The sequence below is a fragment of the Hyperolius riggenbachi genome, chromosome 2, assembly GCF_040937935.1.
Source record: "Hyperolius riggenbachi isolate aHypRig1 chromosome 2, aHypRig1.pri, whole genome shotgun sequence".
NCBI lineage: Eukaryota > Metazoa > Chordata > Amphibia > Anura > Hyperoliidae > Hyperolius > Hyperolius riggenbachi.
In genome coordinates this window covers 161,857,680-161,882,337 of record NC_090647.1, presented here as the reverse complement: position 1 = coordinate 161,882,337, position 24,658 = coordinate 161,857,680, and the positions used below count along the sequence as shown (strand labels likewise).

Genomic DNA, 24,658 nt, shown 5'->3' with positions numbered 1-24,658 from the left:
ATTATAACTGGAATATGAGCAAATCTTCAAATATTTTATCTATGCTTTGATAGTGGTTCTAAATTTCCAATTGCCACATGTCCGGCTGCCTAAACTGATGCCTGAAAAAAGGCAGATGTATGGAGAAGACTGCATCACCACTTTTGCCTAACGTTTATTCAAATGAAGTTTGTATTTAGCCAATCAAATGAACACCCTGCCGATTTTGATTGGCCCATTAGTGGCACATACCTTAAGGTCCAGTTCACATTTGCGTTTTTTCACGGAACCGGCCATACGGATCCGGCCATCAGGATCAGGTATAAACTGTCAGTTTTTACAGCCAGTGTGCTGTAAAATGTCCGTTTTCTATTTGTTTCTATGTAGCTGCAAAACTTTCTGTTTCCGGTCCGCTGGGCACAACGGTCCGGAAAAATAGGTCCTGCAGCATTTTATTGTCCGTTGAGCGGAACGAACAACGGATCCGTAGGAGCGGATGGATGTGGACGGATCCATTGGTTTAATATTGGATCTGTTTGTACAGTATACATTCCACTCACCGCTATTGTGAACTGGGCCTTAGAGTTGAAGCCAGCTGGTTTTGAGACTTGAGGTATTCCTGGAGTTGTGACAGACAATATTAGACCACTAGGGGCAGGAGTGTTTGATAACCTGCTAACATGACAGACGTGAGATTCCTCAGCCAGATACATGGCCACTAACCAGGTAGAAAGTCAGATGAGGCAGAAGTTGGCAACAATTCAGTAGTTGGCCAGGGATGGGTTCAGCAATAGAGATGGCCCAAACCACCGATTTCCGGTTCGCGAACGTCCGCAAAAGTTTGGTACGCGCGAACTTTCATGAACCGCAATAGACTTCAATGGGGAAGCGAACTTTGAAAACTAGAAACACTTATGCTGGCCAGAAGAGTGATGGAAAAGATGTTTCAAGTGGTCTAACATCTGAGTTTTTGCATGGAAGAGTGGGATAAACGCCAAAAGTCCCGGGGAAAAAATCTGGATTTGATGCAAAGCAGCGTTTTAAGGTCAGAAATCACATTGCTTGCTAAATTGCAGGCCTAAAGTGCTTTAAAACATCTTGCATGTGTATACATCAATCAGGGAGTGTAATTACAGTACTGCTTCACACTGACACAGCTGTGGTAGCTCAATGATAGAACAACAGTGACTGTCCAGCTGATCAAATTTGGTCTGTCCTCAATGAAGCAACAACCTTATTACCTTGGGTGTGCTCCCCCCGAGACACTCATATAGCCGTCGGTCAATGCTTCATTGTGATATGCAAGCCCCTTCACCGCGGCAAGGTAATGATCACGAAGGGGAATTGGCACATGTCTTTTGTTTTGTTGTTGCAGCTGCAGTGCAGCAAGAAAATTTAGGCAGGCATTTACACGCACCAGAAAAATTAGTATAGCGACCCGCAGCGGCCTTAAAAATTCAGGAATCCACCTGGAGTCCTGGACCCTGTTGGTGGTGGCGGAGAAGGCAGTGAAGCGGCCTGCGGGCAGAGGTGCTGTGTGGGGAGCGACTTGGTCTTGGGGCAGGCAGTCACACAGTGTTCCAATATAAACTTAAATAGATTTTAATTCTAAAATGCACTCACAAGCGTTTTGGGTAAACAGCGCACAGAGTTTGTGAACAGGCTCTCCCCCGTGCCTCCCGGACAGGCCAGCAGGATACACCACGCCACCGCTGTTAGTTTCCCTCAACGTCCCCTTGTGGGGGAGAGCCCGTTCACAAACTCTGTGCGCTGTTTACCCAAAACGCTTGTGAGTGCATTTTAGGATTAAAAGCTATTTAAGTTTTACGGAGCTGTACTATGTGAGATTCATTATCTTATGAGGTACATATAACGCGGAGAGGATAGCAAGAACCTGATTGGAGGAGAAAGAAGAGCAACAAGAGCACAGGCGGTGCCGGATATCACACGAGCGATCTATAACCAGTCTAGCAGTGGTCAACTGGACGGGGTGAGTGTGATACCATATGGAATGTACTGCTGACCATTTTAACTGTTGAATCTTTGCTGTGACCTGGAGTGCTACCCATTATATTGGAACTTCGTGATTGGGGTGGAACTGACACCTTTCTGGAAGCGCATACAGATTTGCAAGACTTTTATATGAACTTATTTATATATCAAGAACTGTGATATTAAATTTTAACGTGTTGATATTAAATTTTAACGTGTTGAAATATATTTGAGTAGGGACTAAGGGGACATTTTGGGGTACATACTATGCTACTGTTGCGCTATCATTAGAAATTGAAGTCACACAGTGTGCAGGCAGAGATGCTGTGTGTGGGGACTGACTTAGTCTTCGGGCGGGCAGTAGCCCTCCGGGATCCATGCCTCATTCATTTTGATAAAGGTGAGGTACTGAACACTTTTGTGACTTAGGCGACTTCTCTTCTCAGTGACAATGCCTCCAGCTGCGCTGAAGGTCCTTTCTGACAGGACCCTTGAGGCAGGGCAAGACAGAAGTTGGATGGCAAATTGGGACAGCTCTGGCCACAGGTCAAGCCTGAGCAGCCAGTAGTCCAAGGATTCATCGCTGCTCACAGTGTCTACATCCACACTTAAGGCCAGGTAGATGGCTACCCGCCAGTCCAGATGTTGGTGGAGGGTGGATCCGGAAGGGCTAAGGCGAGGCGTTGGACTAAAGTATGTCCGCATGTCCAACATCACCATGAGATCGCTGGAGCGTCCTGTCCTTGCCTGCGTGGACATGGGAGATGGATTACTGGCAGTGGTACCTTTATTGCGTTGTGCTGTGACATCACCCTTAAACGCATTGTAAAGCATAGTTGCCAGCTTTTTCTGCAAGTGCTGCATCCTTTCTACCTTCTGGTGATTTGGAAACATCTCCACCACTTTGTGCCTATACCGAGGGTCTAGTAGCGTGGCCACCCAGTACAGCTCATTCCCCATGAGTTTTTTTTATACGGGGGTCCCTCAACAAGCTGGACAGCATGACAGCCGCCATCTGCACAAAGTTGGATCCAGGCATACTATCCATCTCCTCTTGCTCTTCCTCAGTGACGTCAGGTAAGTCCTCCTCCTCCCCCCAGCCACAAACAATACCACGGGAAAGTTGAGCAGCACAAGCCCCCTGCGATGCCTGCTGCGGTTGTTCTTCTGCCACCGCCTCCTCCTCCTCCTCCAAAGAAAACACATTCCTCATCATCCGAGGCTGACTCCTCTTCCTCACACAACTCTTCCTCATCCTCCCCCTCTGTGCTGCCGCAGGTGTTGAGGAAACATCTGGTTCTGATGAGAATTGATCCCACAACGCTTTCTCCTGTAACTGTTCCTGTTCACTCCCCTCCACAGCTTGATCCACCACTCTACGCATGGCATGCTCCAGGAAGTAAGCGTACGGGATCAAGTCGCTGATAGTGCCTTCACTGCGACTCACCAGGTTGGTCACCTCCTCAAACAGCCGCATGAGCCTGCATGCATTTCGCTTGAGTGTCCAGTTTTTGGGCCAGAACATCCCCATTTCCCCAGAGTGTGTTATTCTACTGTAGTTGTAGAGGTACTGGGTGGTGGCTTTCTCCTGTTCTAGCAGGCGAGAGAACATAAGGAGGGTCAAATTCCATCGAGTCAGGCTATCGCAAATCAGGCATCTCACCGGCAACGTGTTTTTCCGCAGAATATTGGCAAAGTGTGCCATGGCCATGTAAGACCACCTGAAATGCCCACACACCTTCCTGGTCTGCTTCAGGATGTCCTCTAAGCCTGGGTACTTTGATACAAATCTTTGAATGACTAGATTTAGCACATGTGCCATGCAGGGTACATGTGTCAGCTTTCCCAAATTCAAAGCGGAAAGGAGATTGCTGCCGTGTTCACACACCACGTTGCCAATCTCCAGCTGGTGCGGGGTCAGCCAATGATCCACATGTTTGTTAAGAGCAGCCAGGAGAGCTGCTCCAGTGTGAATCTCTGCTTTGAGGCAAGACATGTCTAAGATGGCGTGACACTGTCATACCTGGCATGCAGCATTGGCCCTGGGGAGCTGGGGCTGTGTAGCTGGAGAGGAGATTGCAGCACCAGTAGAGTTGAACTGCCACTCAGCCAAGGAGGAGGAGGATGACGACAGTGAAGAGGATGTAGGAGGAGGAGAGGAGGTGGCAGGAGGCCTGCCTGCAAGCCGTGGAGGTGTCACAAGTTGGTCCGCTGCACAGCCACATACTCCCTGCTTGCCATCGGTCACCAGGATGACCCAATGGGCTGTGTAAGTAATGTACCTGCCCTGACTGTGCTTGGCAGACCAGGCATCCGTGGTCAGATGGACCCTTGTCCCAACACTGTGAGCCAGAGATGACACCACTTGCTTCTCAACTTCACGGTACAGTTTGGGTATCGCCTTTTTAGAGAAATAATTGCGGCCTGGTATCTTCCACTGCGGTGTCCAAATGGCCACAAATTTATGGAAGGCCTCAGAGTCCACCAGCTTGTATGGTAACAGACCCGTGGAACGCAGCTTCCAACACCTAGAACGTGAAAGGAAGAGGTGAGTCATTCATTCCCCATCTGCTGCTGCTGACACACTGCACTAATATCTGGAGGGGGGAGCGTGAAAGGGGGGCCCTAGGTGAGGGGAAGTCTGGCTCCCCTCCCTGCAGCTGTACCTGTTGCTTACCCTTCCTGCGCTGCTACCCCCTCCTGCACACGGCCCCCCTGTCCCCACCTCCAGACTTCCACCGCCTGAGGAAGATGCCTCACTTAGCGTCATGAGTGGGGTGGGTTAAAAACCTCTAAATTCATAAGAAGTGAGGTGGCTTACCTCAATGACAACAAGCTCGTGAGAGAAGAAATGTATTTAGCACAGGCAATGTGTTTCGTGGGTCCATCGCCCACTTCCTTAGGACAATACAAGTGCCAAAGATGTAGTTAGCCAATAGCATAAGGCGCCTCTGAGAGTTGGTAAAGAATTGGTACTTACGGTGACAAAAGTAACATGAATGAAATGTGTAGCAAATTCCAAGACACAAAAGGGTGAGAGAGCCCTGCCCTTGTGAGCTTACAATCTAAAGGGATAGGGGGGGGGAAAGTATACAATAATGAGAGGCAATGTGTTTTAAGTTATGTAGTGGGAGTACAACTTGACCAGAGGGCCAAGGGGAAATAGCCTAAGGTAGAGCATATGCTAGAAGGAAAGAGTTTTGAGGGAGCATTTAAAGATATAAAAGGTTGGAGAGCATTCCAGAGGAGGGTGAAGCATGTGCGAAATCTAGTATACGTGAATGTGAGGAGGTGATTCTAGAGGAGGACAAAAGAAGATCATGTGCAGATCTGAGATTGTTGTTGGGTTGGTATCTGGAAACTAGTGAGGAGATGTACAGAGAAGAGAGATTGTGGAAAGCTTTGTACGTTAGGATTAAGAGTTTGAACTGGATCCTCTGGTTAATTGGCAGCTGATGAAGAGCTTAACAGAGAGAAGCAGCAGAGAAAGAGGAAGAGCGAGAAGAAAGATGAGCAATGAGACGAGCAGTCAAGTTCAGTACAGACTGAATTTGTGTGTGTGCATTTTGAATGGATGGTTCGTGGTGTATGATTGGTTCAGCCACAGTGAAAAGCGATTGGGGCTTGTGTGTCAGCAACCACGCCCCCTTGAGAAAGCTGGAAGCCGGCGAAACGTCGGGGGAGCTGCACGTTCCTGAATGGGACGCCACGCCGTCCCGGCTCTGATCCGAGCACCCACTACAGGTCTGTAAAAGGGCCACTCCAAACTGCCACGCGTGCCGTCCGGCCAGTTTGGTCGTGACCGCTAGTGTTGGGCGAACATCTAGATGTTCGGGTTCGGGCCGAACAGGCCGAACATGGCCGCGATGTTCGGATGTTCGAGCCGAACTCCGAACATAATGGAAGTCAATAGGGGCCCGAACTTTCGTGCTTTGTAAAGCCTCCTTACATGCTACATACCCCAAATTTACAGGGTATGTGCACCTTGGGAGTGGGTACAAGAGGAAAAAGAAATGTAGCAAAAAGAGCTTATAGTTTTTGAGAAAATCGATTTTAAAGTTTCAAAGGGAAAACTGTCTTTTAAATGCGGGAAATGTCTGTTTTCTTTGCACAGGTAACATGCATTTTGTCGCCATGCAGTCATAAATGTAATAAAGATGAGAGGTTCCAGGAAAAGGGACCGGCAACGCTAACCCAGCAGCAGCACACAGGATGGAAGAGGAGGCGCAGGAGGAGAAGGCCACGCTTTCAGGCGCAACTCAGGCCTTGCATGAGGACAAAAAAATGCGTGCGCAAAGCAATGCAATGAGTAGTTTTCAGGACACAATGGGCTATTCGGAGGAGCTATTCCCACCCCCACAATCTTCTACCTGTGAAAGGTCAATGGAACAGCCACAAATGTTGTGCCCGGATTCACAACCTTTTTCTGTGGAAAATGCACCTCGCACTGAAATGCAAGGCGAGGCCGAGGATGAACATGACGTCAACAACTCAACATGACGCAAAATGGGGGCGGAACAGAAAGCTGCTTTCAATGTTTTGAAGGCCTTAATTGCCTCCGGTGGCCAGTTAGATGCATCATTCATCACACCCAAATCCCAGAGCAATGTGTGCAGGAATTTGAATCGCAGGAGGTGTACCGAGATCATCTGGACAAGTGACCAAGTGACAAGTGACAAAGTGACCAGTGACAAAGTGACAAAATGACAAAGTGACAAAGTGACTGACAAAGTGACCACAGTGACTGACAAAGTGACAAAGTGACCAGTGACAAAGTGACAAAGTGACAAAATGACAAAGTGACAAAGTGACCAGTGACAAAGTGACAAGTGAGAGGTTGTTCTGGGGAGCTCTACTCCACTGCACACAGTCACATATGAGGAGAGGTCTCGTCGGGACTGCTGATCCTCCTCAGCTTGCTCGAAGCCTTGAGGGTTCCTGAAGATCCTCTGCTTGGAGTTCGCCGGGGTTCAGCTTGGTGTCGGGGTCGGTGGCGTCCTCCTCACTCCAACGTGGCAGATCTTCTGTTGAAGGAAAAAAAAAAATTTTTTAAAGTCCAGTACCGCTTCTGAAGGACTCACCAAGAGATGCAGGAGCGCTTCAATCTAGCGCACCATCGCTCGCTGGGTGATGTCCCTCCCTACGCGCTGGAATTCTACGCTGCACATGCTAGCACGCTTTTGCGCAGTGCCGAGGCGCATTCCAGCAGCTAGCTACCAAGCTTCTGTGGATCTGATTGGGCCACCATGTTGGACCTCTGCCAAGTCCTCCAAAATTTTGAGCAATCCACGTTGCTTGTGACTGAGCAGTGACAACTCTACAGTCAGCATTACAATACCACTGCTGTGTTTACTGAATAAATCAATGTTGAAGATGGAAACCGCTGGCATGATGCAAGTGGGGGAATCTGAAGATGAAAACGATCAGCGTGATGATACCAACATCAGGCAATCTGCCTCAGGAAACGCTGGTCCCAGCTATGACAAAGAACAGGACGAGGAACAGCTGGAGTTGGAGCAGGAATTGGATGCCCCCACTGCCGAGGGACAGAGCGGTGCACGTTGGACTTCCACAATTTAGCGGGAATGGACAGCAGAAGAGGAAGAAAGTGATGCTGGTGACGAATATGGTGCATCACAACAATCACAACGCTCACAAGAACATGAAGACAGAGGAGTCTGGCAGGACTCTCTGGCACACATGGCTCAATTCATGCTAGACTGCATTGAACGCGGCCCGCGCATTATTCACTATTCATTATTATTCATTATTCTGGACAACACCAATTACTGGGTTTATACCCAGTTTATACAAACACAATGTTAAAAAACTGATTGAAGAAAGTGTCAGACAGGTCAAAAATGGAACAATTCCAGCAGGCCCTTGAGGATGGAGACTTTAGAGAGGAGATTGACATCCTCCTCCTTCTCTAGCCAGTTGTACGCCGACAGACTGACTTCAGCAAACCCAGGAGGACCAGGAGGGCAGCAAAGAACACAAGCTGCTGCTAGTGCCCAAAAGGGAATGGTATTGGCAGTGTCCTTGGAGTGGGAACATTTTCTGACACCCATGCAGCAGCCCACAGAACAGCAATCGGGCAGTTCCACATCCTCCAACACCGATCGCCTGGAGAAGATGGTCAAGGACTACATGTCAGATGCCGTAGCTGTGTTGAACAATCTATCTGCAGACAGACGGTGAGTGTGACAGCACAGAAGGACCATGGCAACTCACTCATAGTACCACAGTTTGATAGTGCTGCCCAAAAAATTATATGGATCCGTGGACCCGGGCAGTACTGGAAACGCAGATTTTAGTACCTAAACACACGATACAACATGTTTTCCGGGGTCGGACTCTGAGGCACATACAGATGGTCCCGATCATCATCCTCATCATACAACTCTTCTCCTGAGTCTGACCCACCCACCACCTCTGCCACCCCAACATCTCCAGACACCGACCCCTCATCGTCCTCAACATTAACTTGGGATGCTGGCCTGAGCCCGACCTCCTCCTCCACATCAGGCCCCATCATCTCCTCAATGGCAGCCCTCAATAATCGCTCTGGCGCTGGACCGATGGACACAACGTTCTCCTCCGGGGAGGGCTGCTGCTGACCACTGGCTGCTGGGGTGGATGTTATAGCTTGCGTGGGGCGTTGGCTGTTGCTGTTGTTGGGAGTGCTGCTCACAGCGGAGGTCTCTGAGGAACTCATGGTGAGCTCATATAGTGGTTGACGGTAAGTGGAGTATTACTGATCCCAGCAATATACACACTGACTGGCAGAGTACGCAATGCTATATAGTGGTTGACGGTGAGTGAAGTACTACAGATCCCAGCAATATACACAGTGACTGGCAGTACAATGGTATGGGTGGGTGAGCAGAGTACTACAGATCCCAGCAATGCTATATAGACTGAGTGAGCGGCAGTGTACTACTGATCCCAGCAATATTATACACACTGATTGGCAGAGTACGCAATGCTATATAGTAATGGGGTGACTGAGCGCCGGTGTACTAACGATCCCAGCAATATTATATACACTCAGTGGCAGAGTACACAATGCTATATAGTAATGGGGTGACTGTCTGAGCGCCGGTGTACTAACGATCCCAGCAATATTATATACACTGAGTGGCAGAGTACACAATGCTAAGTAGCAATGGGGTGACTGAGCATTGGTGTACTACAGATCCCAGCAATATATACACTGATTGGCAGAGTACACAATGCTAAATAGTAATGGGGTGACTGAGCGTTGGTGTACTACAGATCCCAGCAATATATACACTGATTAGCAGACTACAGAATGCTAAATAGCAATGGGGTGACTGAGCGTTGGTGTACTACAGATCCCAGTAATATATATACACTGATTGGCAGCGTACACAATGCTTTATATAGTAATGGAGTGACTGAGCGTTGGTGCATTACAGATCCCAGCTATATATACACTGATTGGCAGCGTACACAATGCTTTATATAGTAATGGAGTGACTGAGCGTTGGTGCATTACAGATCCCAGCTATATATACACTGATTGGCAGCGTACACAATGCTTTATATAGTAATGGAGTGACTGAGCGTTGGTGCACTACAGATCGCAGCAATATATACACTGATTGGCAGAGTACAGAATGCTAAATAGCAATGGGGTGACTGAGCGTTGGTGTACTACAGATCCCAGCTATATATACACTGATTGGCAGAGTACAGAATGCTAAATAGTAATGGGGTGACTGAGCGCCGGTATACTACAGATCGCAGCAATATAACACTGATTGGCAGAGTACAGAATGCTAAATAGTAATGGGGTGACTGAGCGCCGGTGTACTACTGAACGCTGCTGCACACACACTGACTCGGGGGGACCCTGGCTAGCCTGGCTGGAGAGCGAGAGAGACTCTATCTAACCTGCCTGCCTACCCAAAGCTAATCCCACAGACAAATGACGGGGAAATGACGCGGATCGGGTATTTATTTACTCGACCCACGTGACCCGTTCGGCCAATCAGAGCGCGTTCGGGCCGAACCACATGACCCGTTCGGCCAATCACAGCGCTAGCCAAATGTTCGGGGGACCGTTCGGCCATGCGCTCGCTGTTCGGCAATATGGCCGAGCTTTTGCCCGAACACCATGAGGTGTTCGGCCGAGCCCGAACGGTGCCCGAACACCAAAATGTCCGTGCAAATCCGAACAGTGGCGAACACTGTTCGCCCAACACTAGTGACCGCCACTGATTGGACCTGTAGTCCGCATCCCCTCCTGCCGCTCTTAGTCCTCACCTCATCTCTACCACTGGCTATGGATGTCCCTGGAGACAGGAGTTGATCTCTGCATCAGATCTTAAAGGTGACGAGAGACTTTACTGCTGATGATACATTCCGGAGACTTGAACTTGGTGAGACAAGCTTAACACACTGTCTTTTGTGTCACGCTGCTTAACGTTACATGCTGCTTGCTGCTGCTGTCTGCTACGCATGTTCTGGCTATACCATTGCTGTTATGCCTCTATGAATTGCTAACATCTGCATGACCCGACTCCAATGACCTTTGCTAGATGTTACAACATCAGTGTTGCCTGTGAAATTTGGGAATAAGACTGCACAACGCTTTTCATGTTCCTTTTGGAAGGTTTCTTGTCGTTTCATTATTTAGAGCAATCTGATAGTGCATCGGACTCTAAATATACAGTTTTTCTGCATTGAACTCAAACAAGAATAGAGTCGTTTTCAGATTAGAGGTAGATGCCGGCGGATGTATGTGGATGTGTAGGTGTGCTGGGTGTTTGAGCTGTGACGGGGTGGCCATCCCATGTGCTTTTGAATTTTAACTTTTGGCATTTATGTCCTTAATAAAGTTTATTACGTTTTTTTGTAACTGATATTAGGCTATTGAGTATTTTTTTCTTTGAGTGACTTTTGCTTATGGGCTCTGTATGTCCTGCAGTTGAAATTTTTCCACTGCCAATTAATTGATTACTTCAGTACAGACTGGGTATTTTCATGTGTAATATCTTCATTTCACATATAATACAGTATATAACAATGTGCTACATTTTTAAAAAGGACACAGCAATGCCTTGACAGGGTACATGCCTAACTTCTGTGTGCCTGCATGATTAATTGCACAAAGCAGGGAGTAATTTCTGCATAGCCATTGTTATCTGCTTGGCAGCCTGATTTACGGAGAACAGCTTGGAAAGCTAAAGCCTGGTACACACCATGCAATTTCCTGTAAGACAAAAGGTCCGATCTGATTTCTGTTTTCTGATTGATTTTCTGATTACTACTATACAGAATCGATCGGAAATCAGAATGGACCTGTCAGAAATTATCGATTCAACCAGTCTGATGGGAAATTGCAGGGTGTGTACCAGGCATTATACATATGTAGAGGACTAAAAGATACCTCTCACATCTACACAGTTTTGGTGTTCAGACCTTTTGTTTTTGTAAAATTGCAGAATAATGACAAGGCATTGAAACAGAGTTATACTTACTCTTTGGTAATTGTGCCATGAGCACATACCATAATAAACTATGAACAGGAAAAAAAAGCTAGAAAAACAAAAACAAACAAAAAAGGAAGAAAAAAAAGATGAAAATGTCTGTGATTGACATAACAATACAAATACCAATGAACAGGAATGCTAAATCCTTGATCAACAATAGACATACTAAATATTCTTTTAAAAAGCAATCTATCCAGAATGTAAAATAAATCATTTTTTAGCTGTATTTGGCATTTGGGATACAAAAGCAGGAGATTAACAAGAAATTGATAAAAAAAATGGGACACTAATAGAGAGGAAAAGAGTTCTCCCTGTGGCAGTAAAATCCAATGGCTTACTGCAATGGCTGACTTTTTTTGTTTACTGCATGAGGCCACTAAAAAAAACATGCAGTATCATTCAGGATGGAGATGCCTAGCTTAGCTTAGTTCAATTTACCGATTATGTGCCTGACTCAATTCACTCTTTATCTTAAGTTTTCTCCTAGGTGATATTTTCACATCTTATCAATAAAATGCATTTTAAGCCACCAGCAAGCAAGAAAATGCTCAGAATAATTTTGATAGTTTATACTTTTTGGCACTTTTTCAGTTGCAGAGTGCTAAAAATATATGAATAAAATGCAATGGCAGCTTTCAGAGCAGATACGCTGTACTTTAGGACCTCGTAATTTGTAAACAGGCAATATTACTTATGCACAAAAGCAAATATGGTAACAGTAGGGGTAATAAAAAGTTGGAAAACTCATTTTTATTGGATGTTATGTCAGAGTTTTATTCCACTTTAAGAACAAACTATGTACTTAAGCTGGAAATTGCAGTAAACATGGCAGAGTAACATGAGTATGCTACAGAGTCCTTATGGTAAAACCATCGCTAATCAGTTAGCTGGGTTTCTTGGATGAACTTGGTGAGGCCTGTGGTGGTGGTTGGTCATGGCATTCATGGTACTATTAACCCTTAGGCTGCCACAGATGTCTATAGTCATCCATACACCCTGGACAACCAAAGGTGTTTTAGTACAAAACTACTTCCACCTACTGAGGACGTTTATAGGAGTCTTTCTTTCACCATATTCCTTTGCCAACTGATATCTAAAAGGCATATAGTATACAATTTTGGCTTAGTGCCAGCTTTCTACTTGACTTGCAATATACAACTAGGTCTAAGTTGATGCAAAATTGTACAAATGTTACTGCAAATCTATGCAGCTTGCAAATGGACTAATCAATCAAATGCTTCCACTACAAGATTTGATTAGCCTCTAACATAGGAGACCACGATTCAAATCTCGGCTCTTCCTATTCAGTAAGCCAGCACCTATTCAGTAAAGGTGCCCATACATCAGACGATGTATGGGCAGATCGACCAAGAGAAAGAACGCTCTCTGATCGAATCTGATCGGAGAGAGATCTGTCAGCTGCCCATACACCACAGGCCGAATCCCGATCAATTTCATGCTGAAATCGATCCGCAATCAGCCTTGTCCGTGTGATGCGCTTCCGTTGCCTTGCCTGCCCAACGCTGTCTCCCTAATGTTCAATGTGCCCTCCCCCCCGGTGCCCAGCGCACTAAACAGTACCTGGCCATGTCCGCTGCTGCCTCTGTGCTGGCTCAGGGTGCCGTCCACCATCCATACTTGCACCCCACGTGGTTGCTGGACTAACATTGGTGTATGTGTGATGTCACACACGCCCACGTGTATGCCGGTAACCACGAGGGGCACATGTATGGACGGAGGATGGCAACCGGAGCCAGTCCGGACACGGACAGGTAATGTATAGTAGTGCACTGGGCACCAGGGCGGCAAAATGAACATTAGGAGGGACAGCATCGGGGGTTTCATCGCAATTGTCGCTCGTCCCGATATTACTCGCAGTTATTGCCATGCACCCGACTGACCACGACAGCCTGACATCTTGCAGCATGTTCGACCGATTCATGCAATCAATTTTGCCCTGAATTAGTTGCATCTTTGAACTGCATGCACTTTGAAGCAAAAATGTATTTGCGTCTCCTTGTCAGTCCCTACTGACTAAAGTGGGCTGGAAATGAGCAAATAATGGTGGCATAGTGAATGACACTCTCGTCTTGCAGTGCCGGGTCTCTAGTTTAAATCCCAGCCAAGTCACGATCTGCACGTAGTTTATATGTTCTACCAATGTCTGCTTGGGTTTCCTCCGGGCACTCCAGTTTCCTCCTACATCCCCAAAACATGCAAATAAACTTTGTACAGCACCATGGAATATGTTGGAGCTTAATAAATCAATAATAATAATAATTGTCTTCCTTCTAAAATTGGCCTTGACTACAATGGACATATGGCTGTTAGTTACGTGATTATGTACTCTGTAAAGTGCTGAGGAAGATGTCGGCGCTATATAAATATTAAATAACAATAATATTAAAAATATTTTCAGCTGTGTGTATTCGAAGCTAAGACCTCAGATCACGGAAATAGAAACAAAGTGCATTGTTATGCATTCAAGCATTTTTGCTAACCAAGAGGAAAGAGGAATGTGTGTACTGAGCACTGGATATGCTGCATCAGTCAGCAATAAATGAGGTGCTAAACGCATTTCTGTGCTCACTGGCCATTTATTTTGACGCCGTCTACTCTCAATCCAATTAAGCACTTCTTCTGGGAATTGAAAGAAGATTGCATTTGGAGATCTTAAAACTTCTTCTTTGCTGCAATAAACAGCATGCGCTGCTTTTGCACTTTGGTAGCGTAGTTGAGACAGAAAGACAGAGATAATTTTCTCATATTTTATAGGGCCCTTGAGGTGGGCAGATTGCAACACAGAAGTTTCTGTGATAGTAATTTTGCAACTTCATGATGAATGTGGGTGGATGGGCTTGGGTGGGGGATGGTGGGAGAGATGCGGTGAGCACACGTGACAGAAAACACGAGAATGTCTCTCTACTACAGCCTTTCTCAACCTTTTTACCCTGGAGGAACCCCTGCAAACAATTTTTTGATCTCAAGGAACCCCTGCAAACAATTTTTTGATCTCAAGGAACCCCTGCATTTATTTTGCAGGAAGCATGGTTTTTAAAAGTATGTGTAGCTGTTTATTTCACTACTCCCTATTACACTGCCACTCATTATACTGTCTCCTGAGCCCCCAATTTAGTGCTTCTTGTTACACTACCACCTATTATAGTGTGCTCTATTATACTTCCCCCACGATGGGGGAAAATGCCAAGGAACCCCTGCAGAGTGCTCAAGGAACCCTGGGGTTCCAGGGAACCCTGGTTGAGAAAGCCTGCTCTACTAAAATGGTTAATCAGCAGCTCTTCTGTAAATGTTTCTGGTTTGTTGCCCTCCACTTTCTCTGGGAATCTCAATATCCACACAATGGATCTGTGTTGCCCGTTTGCATGATACTATATGGCAATTCATTGATGGTTGCTTTTATTCTTTGATTCTTCTTGAGACTGGAGCAAGGGTATCTTCCATGTTGCTGATTCTAGTTTCAGTGACTCGACGTAGCAGTGACTAAATATGGTCCGAACTGCTCGCCGGCGGACAGTTCCTGGTGAAGAATGTGTGTTCGCGCTCGCATCAGCAGGCAAACACATGGAGCATTCGACCTGACCCTGTACATCATCATGGAGCCAAACTTTGACCCCTCACTCCAGAGTCAGCAGGCACATGGCAGCCAATCAGCTATCCCTCCCTCCTGGACCATCCCCCCTCCTATTAAATTGCCAGCACGGCAGCCATTTTACAGTCTGCCTGTAGCTGCTGTGAATGAGAGTAGGGAGAGAGCTGTACTACTAACAGGGAAAGCATTAGTTAGGCCTCTGTTCTGTGTCCCCAGTGGAGTTTCTTGCTGCTAGCAGGGATGCTCAGCAGAGCTCGAATATTCGAGCTCTTTTTCAGCTATTCGAGCTCAGTATTCAAGCTCGAATAGCTGCAGCTATTCGAATGGGCTATTCGAGCGAACTCGAATATCCCATTCACTATTCGTGCTATTCGAGCAAACAGCGCTATTCGAGCTCGAATACCGAGCTCGAATAGCGTCATAGCCCAGATTGATGTCCTTAGAGCCAATCAGAGGGTTCCCAGGCCCTCTGACGGCAGCCAATCACAGAGGGGGACCCTGGCCAGCCCCTACCCTATAAATAGCGGCCGCCATGTTAGGTTTTTCCGTCCTTGCTTGACTTGTACAGAGAGAGATCTGCTCCTTTGTGCTTTGGCTTAGCAAGTGCTCTATTGTGGTCAATCACCTAGCGTTTTTGCTCACATACACCTGCTATACACACCTATATTGTTGTTAGCTAGATAGAGATTGTATTTTAGTTAGTAGCTTGTGTGTTACATAGAGACAGATGCTGCTGCAGGCAAGCTTAGAGCTTTCGGCCTCAGGGCCTTGCCTGTGTGGGCAGCTGTCCTCCTGTTCTCTGTTAGTTTATTTCTCATCTATACCTGTGTTTGTGCTGTGTATTCTACCCTGTCTTGTCCTTTACTACTGAGTGATTATTGTATTTTGTAGTTATACTGTACTAGGGACACTCACTGTCACTGTTCATAGCTCCTGCGTGTGTGTGTGCGTGCACTGTCTGTAGTGTACACAGTACACACTCTATTCCCTTCTACTGAATCATCTGATTACTACTGAATCTGATTATTGTATTTTCTAGTTGTACTTACTGTACTAGGGACACTCAGTCACTGTTCATAGGCTAGCTCCTGCGTGTGTGTGTGCGTGCACTGTCTGTAGTACACACACTCTATTTCCTTCTACTGAATCTGATTACTACTGATTATTGTATTTTCTAGTTGTACTAGTGTACTAGGGGACACACTCACTGTTCACTGTTCATACTTACTGATTACTGATTATTGTATTTTGTATTTGTACTGTACTAGTAATCACTTAGCGATCTAATCACTTAGTGATTAGTGTCACCTCACCCACCAACCCACTCCATTAAAGTACCCCACTTTTTCACCCGCCCTTTTAAAAAACTTGTTTGTTTACGCCAAAAACATCTAAGATGTCTGGAAGTGGCAGCCAGCGCGGTTTGGGCAAGGGGAAGGGCAGCAAGGGAATCAGGAGGAGAGGGAGCAGCATTGTGGCAAGCAGCGCCACCATGCACAGTTCCGCAGCAGCAGCAGCTGCGTCAGTGGCTAACATTCTGCCTATAGCCACTGGCCGTGGACGCCTTGGGCGCCCAGCAGGAGCATCTGCAACTCACGCTGCAGAGACACAGCAGCAGCAGCGTGTAGTACCTGCTCCTATTTTCCTCCAGCCGGGTCGGAAATGTCCCATTGAGTAAAAGGATGCAGCCACTGTGGTGCAACTGATGACGGAGGATGAGCAGCCCGCCATCAGCTCTGCATCCGAGGCCTCCACCCTCACCACCACCACCACCCCTGTTCGCAGCAGCCGCCCAGCAGGGCCTGGGGAGGAGGCCAGTTCACCGTCAGTTGCCGACCTGTCATTCAGCAGTCTTTTGACCCCAGGCATCATGAGTGAATTGTCTGCTGTTGTTGGCGATTTTGAGGAGGAGATGCTGATGGGCACTTTGGGGGAGGAGGGATTGGACAGCAAGACTGTGGCGACAGTCAAGCAGCCCATCCATGCATCAGGAGAGGAGTTTGGGGGGTCATCATCCCAGCAGGACATGTTTCAGGAGGGGGAGGATGATGATGATGACAGGGTGACGGACAAAGACTGGGTGCCACCACCAGCACCTGGGGATGTCATCAGCAGCTCTGAGGAGGATACGCTTGTGGGCCTTGCAAGGAGGCGCATCATTGCAAGCATTGGCAGCAGTAGGCAGGTCCCACAGCCTGCTGGTGTCTCAGGCTCTGCAGCAGCAGCAGCAGCATCTGCCAGTACCACCACCAGCCGCACCCCCAACCACCACAGGGAGACAGGCAGCAGCGGCTCCAGTCCGTAGGGGGTTTTTCACGTCACCAATCTGGCAATTTTTCACCATGCCCACAGTTCACAGCAAGTACGCCACTTGCAACCACTGTCAGCGGAAGTTGAGCAGAGGTGCAGACCCCTTAAAGTTCAGCACCAGCTCTCTTATCAACCATCTTGCTGCTAAACATTACCACCAGCATGAGGAGTTCAAGAGGCTGAAGGCATCTGGTGCTGGCAGTGGCACCACACCCAGCACTGCACAGCCTTCAGCAGCAGCAGCAGCAACAGCAGCCACCCGCCCTCCTGCTCCTCCAGCACCACCAGCAGGAGTGCGGAAAGCACTGCTCCTCCCCCCTCTGCAACTCCTGCCCCCGACACTGAGGCCTGTTCTGGCAGCCAGTCCTCAGTGGCCTCCTCTGCTGATTCCCGTGCTAGCAAAAGGCGACACCAGAGCCTTTTGAGCGAGTCCTTCCAGGGGGTGGTTAGGGCTCTGCCTCCCAGCAGCCGTCGCGTGCGGCAGCTGAACGGCTTGCTGGCACGGGCCATGTGCTCCCAACTCCTGCCGTACACGCTCGTGCAGGAGGGGTGCGACATGCGTGCGCTGCTTGCTTGTGCAGCCCCAGACTGGCAGCTCCCCAGCAGACACTTCTTCGCCCGCCAGGTCATGCCTGCACTGCACCGCTTTTGTGATGGCCAATGTGGAGCGAGGGCTGGAGCAGGCGGTTGGTGAAAGGGTCCACGTCACCATGGACTCCTGGAGCAGCCGCTTCGGGACAGGCCGCTACCTGTCCTTCACTGTCCACTGGGTCAGCTTGGTGGAAGGGGGTGAGGATGGGAGAGCAGCAGCGGGCACAGCAGCAGCAGCAACACAGTGGGTGGTGCCACCCCGCAGGGTCAGGGGAACTGCAGCAGGTTCCTCCGATCCTCTGCCATCCTCCGGCACACCTGGCCAAACCCCCCGCCTCAGCAGCAGCGTGAAGCCACGCCACTGCCAAGCGCTGCTGCAGTTGGTCAGCCTTGGGAAGACCAAACTGAATGCAACCCATGTGTTGGCCAAACTCCAGGAGCAGGAGTGCCACCTCTTGAGAAAGCGGCGTTGCCGCGATACGCGTGGAGGGGCGCACCCGGGGGACAACCTTGACTGATACTAGCACCAGCAGGTAATTGTTTCACATCTCTTCTACGGCACCGTAGCATCTAACAGCGCTTTTGTGGCAGTTTCACTCCAGGCTAGATTTAAGCACTGTGATTTATTTTTACAGAGGTCTGTTTGTGCCCACTAATTGGTTTGCTGTTTGATCAATTATTATCAATATTGTTCTGTTCCTGTGTGTATACATTCTTTACACACTGGAATATAGGTGTCATCCTGTTGTATTTGTCACTCCTGTCTGGTGCATTACCTATACGCTGTGCATTGTTTATGCTATCGTTGACCACGTTATTTGATTACTGTATCAGTGTCCCCCAGTGGGTGCCACCCATTTTTAATTGGTTTTATATTTTTTGTCTCAGTGTGTTTAATAAAGATTATGTTAAGCTTTATTTTTGCTTTATGGTTTTTGATTCTATGCCCACGCAGATGATCTTTTCTTTTTGTTATTATGAAGCAGAGGGAGGACATCTGGATCAGCATGATATTGGACCCGCGCCTCAAGGGGAAGTTGAGCCAGTTCCTGCCTCCTGCAGGAGGAGACCCAGCGCAACAAATAAGGAGCTTGCAGCAGGCCCTTGTTGAGCGCTTGGAGGAAGCCTTCCCCCAGCCTTCCACCCCCACTGTCCAGCCAGCACAGAGGCAGCAGCAGGTGCCTGCATCCAGCAGCAAGCGCCCCACAGACCTTCTGTCTCTCAGCAACGCACTCTACAGGACTGTAGAGGCTCCAGCAGTGACAAGAGAGGAGGTGCATGCAGCAGCATCCTCCTCCGGTCACAGCCAGTGCCTGACCCGCATGGTGGCTGACTACATGGGGTCCTACAGCGGGCTTGACAGCGATGCCCCTGTTGATCCCATGGAGTATTGGGTCAAGCGCCTGGAGATCTGGAGCGAGCTGGCGCAGTACGCCCTGGAAGTGCTGTCCTGTCCCCCTTCCAGCGTACTGTCCAAGCGCTGCTTCAGTGCAGCTGGTGGCGTGGTCACCGAGAAACGCTCACGTCTGTCTCACAAGTCTGTGGACAGACTGACGTTTCTCAAGATGAACCAGGCGTGGGTGGAAGGCGAGTTCCTGGCCCCTGTTGTCGGCGAGAGGGGGACATGAACTGGCTGCCGGAACCATCGTTAATATGCCTTACCACCCTTTACCACCTCCTGGCTCCTGCTCACTAAGCCAGCCTGGTTCAGTTTGACTATTACGTCGCCTGTAGCCACACATTTTATACCTACAGTGGGCTGCTGTGTACTGCCCTTCTGCTGTCTGTCTGTGTTTCCCACTGCCAGGGTACACAGATTTACCTTCTGCTGCCACTCTGCCACCAGCTATTACGTCCAACAATAGCTATCTGTTTAATTTGCCTTAAAAAAAATAAAATAAATAAACCAATAAAAAAAAAAAAAGGTTTAATTTTTCTGAGGTGCCCAGGTTGAAAACTGTGTTGTTCCAGTTGTGTATTGGACACGATGTGGGCTGCACGACCGCTGTCTGGGACCTCCTGTTGTGTTTATTTACAGCCCTGGTATCACCGCTAGGTACCAGGGCTATTATGTCACGCTGCCTACCTGCTGCCACACTCACACTACTCCTCCATTCCTCCTGCTGCTGCGGTCTGTCTGTGTTTCCCACTGCCAGGGTACACAGATTTACCTTCTGCTGCCACTCTGCCACCAGCTATTACGTCCAACAATAGCTATCTGTTTAATTTGCCTTAAAAAAAAAAAAAATAAACCAATAAAAAAAAAAAAAGGTTTAATTTTTCTGAGGTGCCCGGGTTGAAAACTGTGTTGTCCCAGTTGTGTATTGGACACGATGTGGGCTGCACGACCACTGTCTGGAACCTCATGCTGTGTATTTACGGCCTAGGTACCACAGCCTATTATGTCTCGCTGCCTGCCTCATTGACTGCCTGCTGCCACACAATCATCCTCCTCCTGCTGCTGCTGCTGAATTTACCTCCTGCTGTCTGTGTGTTTCCACTGCCAGGGAGCACATACAATGGCGCTTCCACCATGCGCCACCAGCTATTTATTACGCTCAAAAATAGCTGCATTTCTTTAAAAAAAAAAAATATATACTTTTTTTTACTTTGTGATATTATTTTTAGAGGTGTCCGGGTTGAAAACTGTGTTGTCCCAGTTGTGTATTGGACACGATGTGGGCTTCACGACCGCTGTCTGGAACCTCATGCTGTGTATTTACGGCCTGGTACCACCGCTAGGTACCACAGCCTATTATGTCTCGCTGCCTGCCTCATTGACTGCCTGCTGCCACACAATCATCCTCCTCCTGCTGCTGCTGCTGAATTTACCTCCTGCTGTCTGTGTGTTTCCACTGCCAGGGAGCACATACAATGGCGCTTCCACCATGCGCCACCAGCTATTTATTACGCTCAAAAATAGCTGCATTTCTTTAAAAAAAAAATATATATATACTTTTTAATACTTTGTGATATTATTTTTAGAGGTGTCCGGGTTGAAAACTGTGTTGTCCCAGTTGTGTATTGGACACGATGTGGGCTTCACGACCACTGTCTGGAACCTCATGCTGTGTATTTACGGCCTGGTACCACTGCTAGGTACCACAGCCTATTATGTCTCGCTGCCTGCCTCATTGACTGCCTGCTGCCACACAATCATCCTCCTCCTGCTGCTGCTGCTGAATTTACCTTCTGCTGTCTGTGTGTTTCCACTGCCAGGGAGCACATACAATGGCGCTTCCACCATGCGCCACCAGCTATTTATTACGCTCAAAAATAGCTGTATTTCTTTAAAAAAAAATATAGAAGAGAAAGAAGTGAAGAAGAAGAAGACGATATAGAAGAAGAAGAAGATATAGAAAAAGAAGAAGAAGATATAGAAAAAGAAGAAGAAGAAGATATAGAAGAAGAAGATATAGAAGAAGAAGATATAGAAGAAGATATAGAAGAAGATATAGAAGAAGATATAGAAGAAGATATAGAAGAAGATAAAGAAGAAGAAGAAGAAGAAGAAGAAGAAGAAGAAGAAGATATAGAAGAAGAAGAAGAAGATATAGAAAAAGAAGAAGAAGATATAGAAAAAGAAGAAGAAGATATAGAAAAAGAAGAAGAAGATATAGAAAAAGAAGAAGAAGATATAGAAAAAGAAGAAGAAGATATAGAAAAAGAAGAAGAAGATATAGAAAAAGAAGAAGAAGATATAGAAAAAGAAGAAGAAGAAGAAGAAGAAGAAGAAGAAGAAGAAGAAGAAGAAGAAGAAGAAGAAGAAGAAGAAGAAGAAGAAGAAGATATAGAAGAAGAAGATATAGAAGAAGATATAGAAGAAGATATAGAAGATAAAGAAGAAGAAGAAGAAGATATAGAAGAAGAAGATATAGAAGAAGAAGATATAGAAGAAGAAGATATAGAAGAAGATATAGAAGATGATATAGAAGATGAAGAAGAAGAAGAAGAAGAAGAAGAAGAAGAAGAAGAAGAAGAAGAAGAAGAAGAAGAAGAAGAAGAAGAAGAAGAAGATATAGAAGAAGAAGATATAGAAGAAGAAGATATAGAAGATAAAGAAGAAGAAGAAGAAGAAGAAGAAGAAGAAGATATAGAAGAAGAAGATATAGAAGAAGAAGATATAGAAGAAGAAGATATAGAAGAAGATATAGAAGAAGATATAGAAGATAAAGAAGAAGAAGAAGAAGAAGAAGAAGAAGAAGAAGATAAAGAAGAAGAAGAAGAAGAAGAAGAAGAAGAAGATAAAGAAGAAGAAGAAGAAGAAGAAGAAGAAGATAAAGAAGAAGAAGAAGAAGAAGAAGATATAGAAGAAGAAGAAGAAGATATAGAAGAAGAAGAAGAAGAAGATATAGAAGAAGAAGAAGATATAGAAGAAGAAGAAGATATAGAAGAAGATAAAGAAGAAGAAGAAGAAGAAGAAGAAGAAGATAAAGAAGAAGAAGAAGAAGAAGAAGATATAGAAGAAGAAGAAGAAGAAGAAGATATAGAAGAAGAAGAAGAAGAAGATATAGAAGAAGAAGAAGATATAGAAGAAGAAGAAGATATAGAAGAAGAAGATATAGAAGAAGAAGAAGAAGAAGATATAGAAGAAGAAGAAGATATAGAAGAAGAAGAAGAAGAAGAAGAAGATATAGAAGAAGAAGAAGATATAGAAGAAGAAGAAGAAGAAGAAGAAGATATAGAAGAAGAAGAAGAAGATATAGAAGAAGAAGAAGAAGAAGAAGATATAGAAGAAGAAGAAGATATAGAAGAAGAAGAAGATATAGAAGAAGAAGAAGATATAGAAGAAGAAGAAGAAGATATAGAAGAAGAAGAAGAAGAAGAAGAAGATATAGAAGAAGAAGAAGATATAGAAGAAGAAGAAGAAGAAGAAGATATAGAAGAAGAAGAAGAAGAAGAAGAAGAAGATATAGAAGAAGAAGAAGAAGATATAGAAGAAGAAGAAGAAGAAGAAGATATAGAAGAAGAAGAAGATATAGAAGAAGAAGAAGAAGAAGATATAGAAGAAGAAGAAGAAGAAGAAGAAGATATAGAAGAAGAAGAAGAAGAAGAAGAAGAAGATATAGAAGAAGAAGAAGAAGATATAGAAGAAGAAGAAGAAGATATAGAAGAAGAAGATATAGAAGAAGAAGAAGAAGAAGAAGAAGATATAGAAGAAGAAGAAGAAGATATAGAAGAAGAAGAAGAAGATATAGAAGAAGAAGAAGATATAGAAGAAGAAGAAGAAGAAGATATAGAAGAAGAAGAAGAAGATATAGAAGAAGAAGAAGAAGAAGATATAGAAGAAGAAGAAGAAGATATAGAAGAAGAAGAAGAAGAAGAAGATATAGAAGAAGAAGAAGAAGAAGATATAGAAGAAGAAGAAGAAGATATAGAAGAAGAAGAAGAAGAAGAAGATATAGAAGAAGAAGAAGAAGAAGAAGATATAGAAGAAGAAGAAGAAGAAGATATAGAAGAAGAAGAAGAAGAAGAAGAAGATATAGAAGAAGAAGAAGAAGAAGAAGATATAGAAGAAGAAGAAGAAGAAGAAGAAGAAGATATAGAAGAAGAAGAAGATATAGAAGAAGAAGAAGATATAGAAGAAGAAAAAGAAGAAGAAGAAGATATAGAAGAAGAAGAAGAAGAAGAAGATATAGAAGAAGAAGAAGAAGAAGAAGATATAGAAGAAGAAGAAGAAGAAGAAGATATAGAAGAAGAAGAAGAAGAAGAAGAAGAAGAAGAAGAAGAAGAAGAAGAAGAAGAAGAAGAAGAAGAAGAAGACGACGATATAGAAGAAGAAGAAAAAGAAGAAGATATAGAAGAAGAAGAGGAAGAAGAAGATATAGAAGAAGAAGAAGAAGAAGAAGAAGATATAGAAGAAGAAGATATAGAAGAAGAAGAAGATATAGAAGAAGAAAAGGATATAGAAGAAGAAGATATAAAAGAAGAAGATATAGAAGAAGAAGATATAGAAGAAGATATAGAAGAAGATATAGAAGAAGATATAGAAGATAAAGAAGAAGATATAGAAGAAGATATAGAAGATAAAGAAGAAGAAGATATAGAAGATAAAGAAGAAGAAGATATAGAAGATAAAGAAGAAGAAGATATCCCTGGCTGCTAGTACAGCCTCTTGAGCACACAAGAACCCTTCTAAGGACTGGTACATTGGTTTTCTTGATATTGTTATATTGCAGTTCCTTTTGTGTCCACTGTCCAGTGCACTGACTTAAGCTGTTGGACACAGGTGTGCACACTGCTGCTAGTGGTATAGTACCTTGCACAATACCCTTCATAAGTGCTGTTTTTTTTTTCTTAATATTGTTCCGTTGCAGTCTGTGTTCAGTGCACACGTTAGCCATTAGAGACCAGTCTGCTGGTCATAGTAGTGCACAGACTAGGTAACCCAATAATCTTTCACCACCACTACTGGCATCTTCTAGTATCCGACCACTACTGCCCCCTGTATAGGGCCTATATTGTGAACTGATTGTTGCAAACAGTATATAAACTCATCTGTCACCTGACCTGTGTGGAGTGACATTCAGTTTCCAAAAAAAGAAATAAAAACACCTGAATGAACCTTTACTGGCATCATCTAGTAGTAGTAGTATTCACTACTGCCCCCTGTATAGGGCCTATTTGTGAACTGATTGTTGCAAATAGTATATAA

The 24,658-nt window shown here is 45.6% G+C and overlaps 1 protein-coding gene across 1 annotated transcript in view; it reads right to left on the bottom strand.

Annotated features, from left to right (window-relative positions):
* Positions 1–3,682, bottom strand: part of EPSTI1 (epithelial stromal interaction 1) — a 118,385-nt gene extending 114,703 nt beyond the window's left edge. Inside the window, exon 1 of the mRNA XM_068265977.1 lies at positions 3,419–3,682. Coding sequence (XP_068122078.1) covers positions 3,419–3,682 — 264 coding nt within the window. The remainder of the gene's footprint in view (positions 1–3,418) is intronic.
* Positions 3,683–24,658: the final 20,976 nt, after the last annotated feature.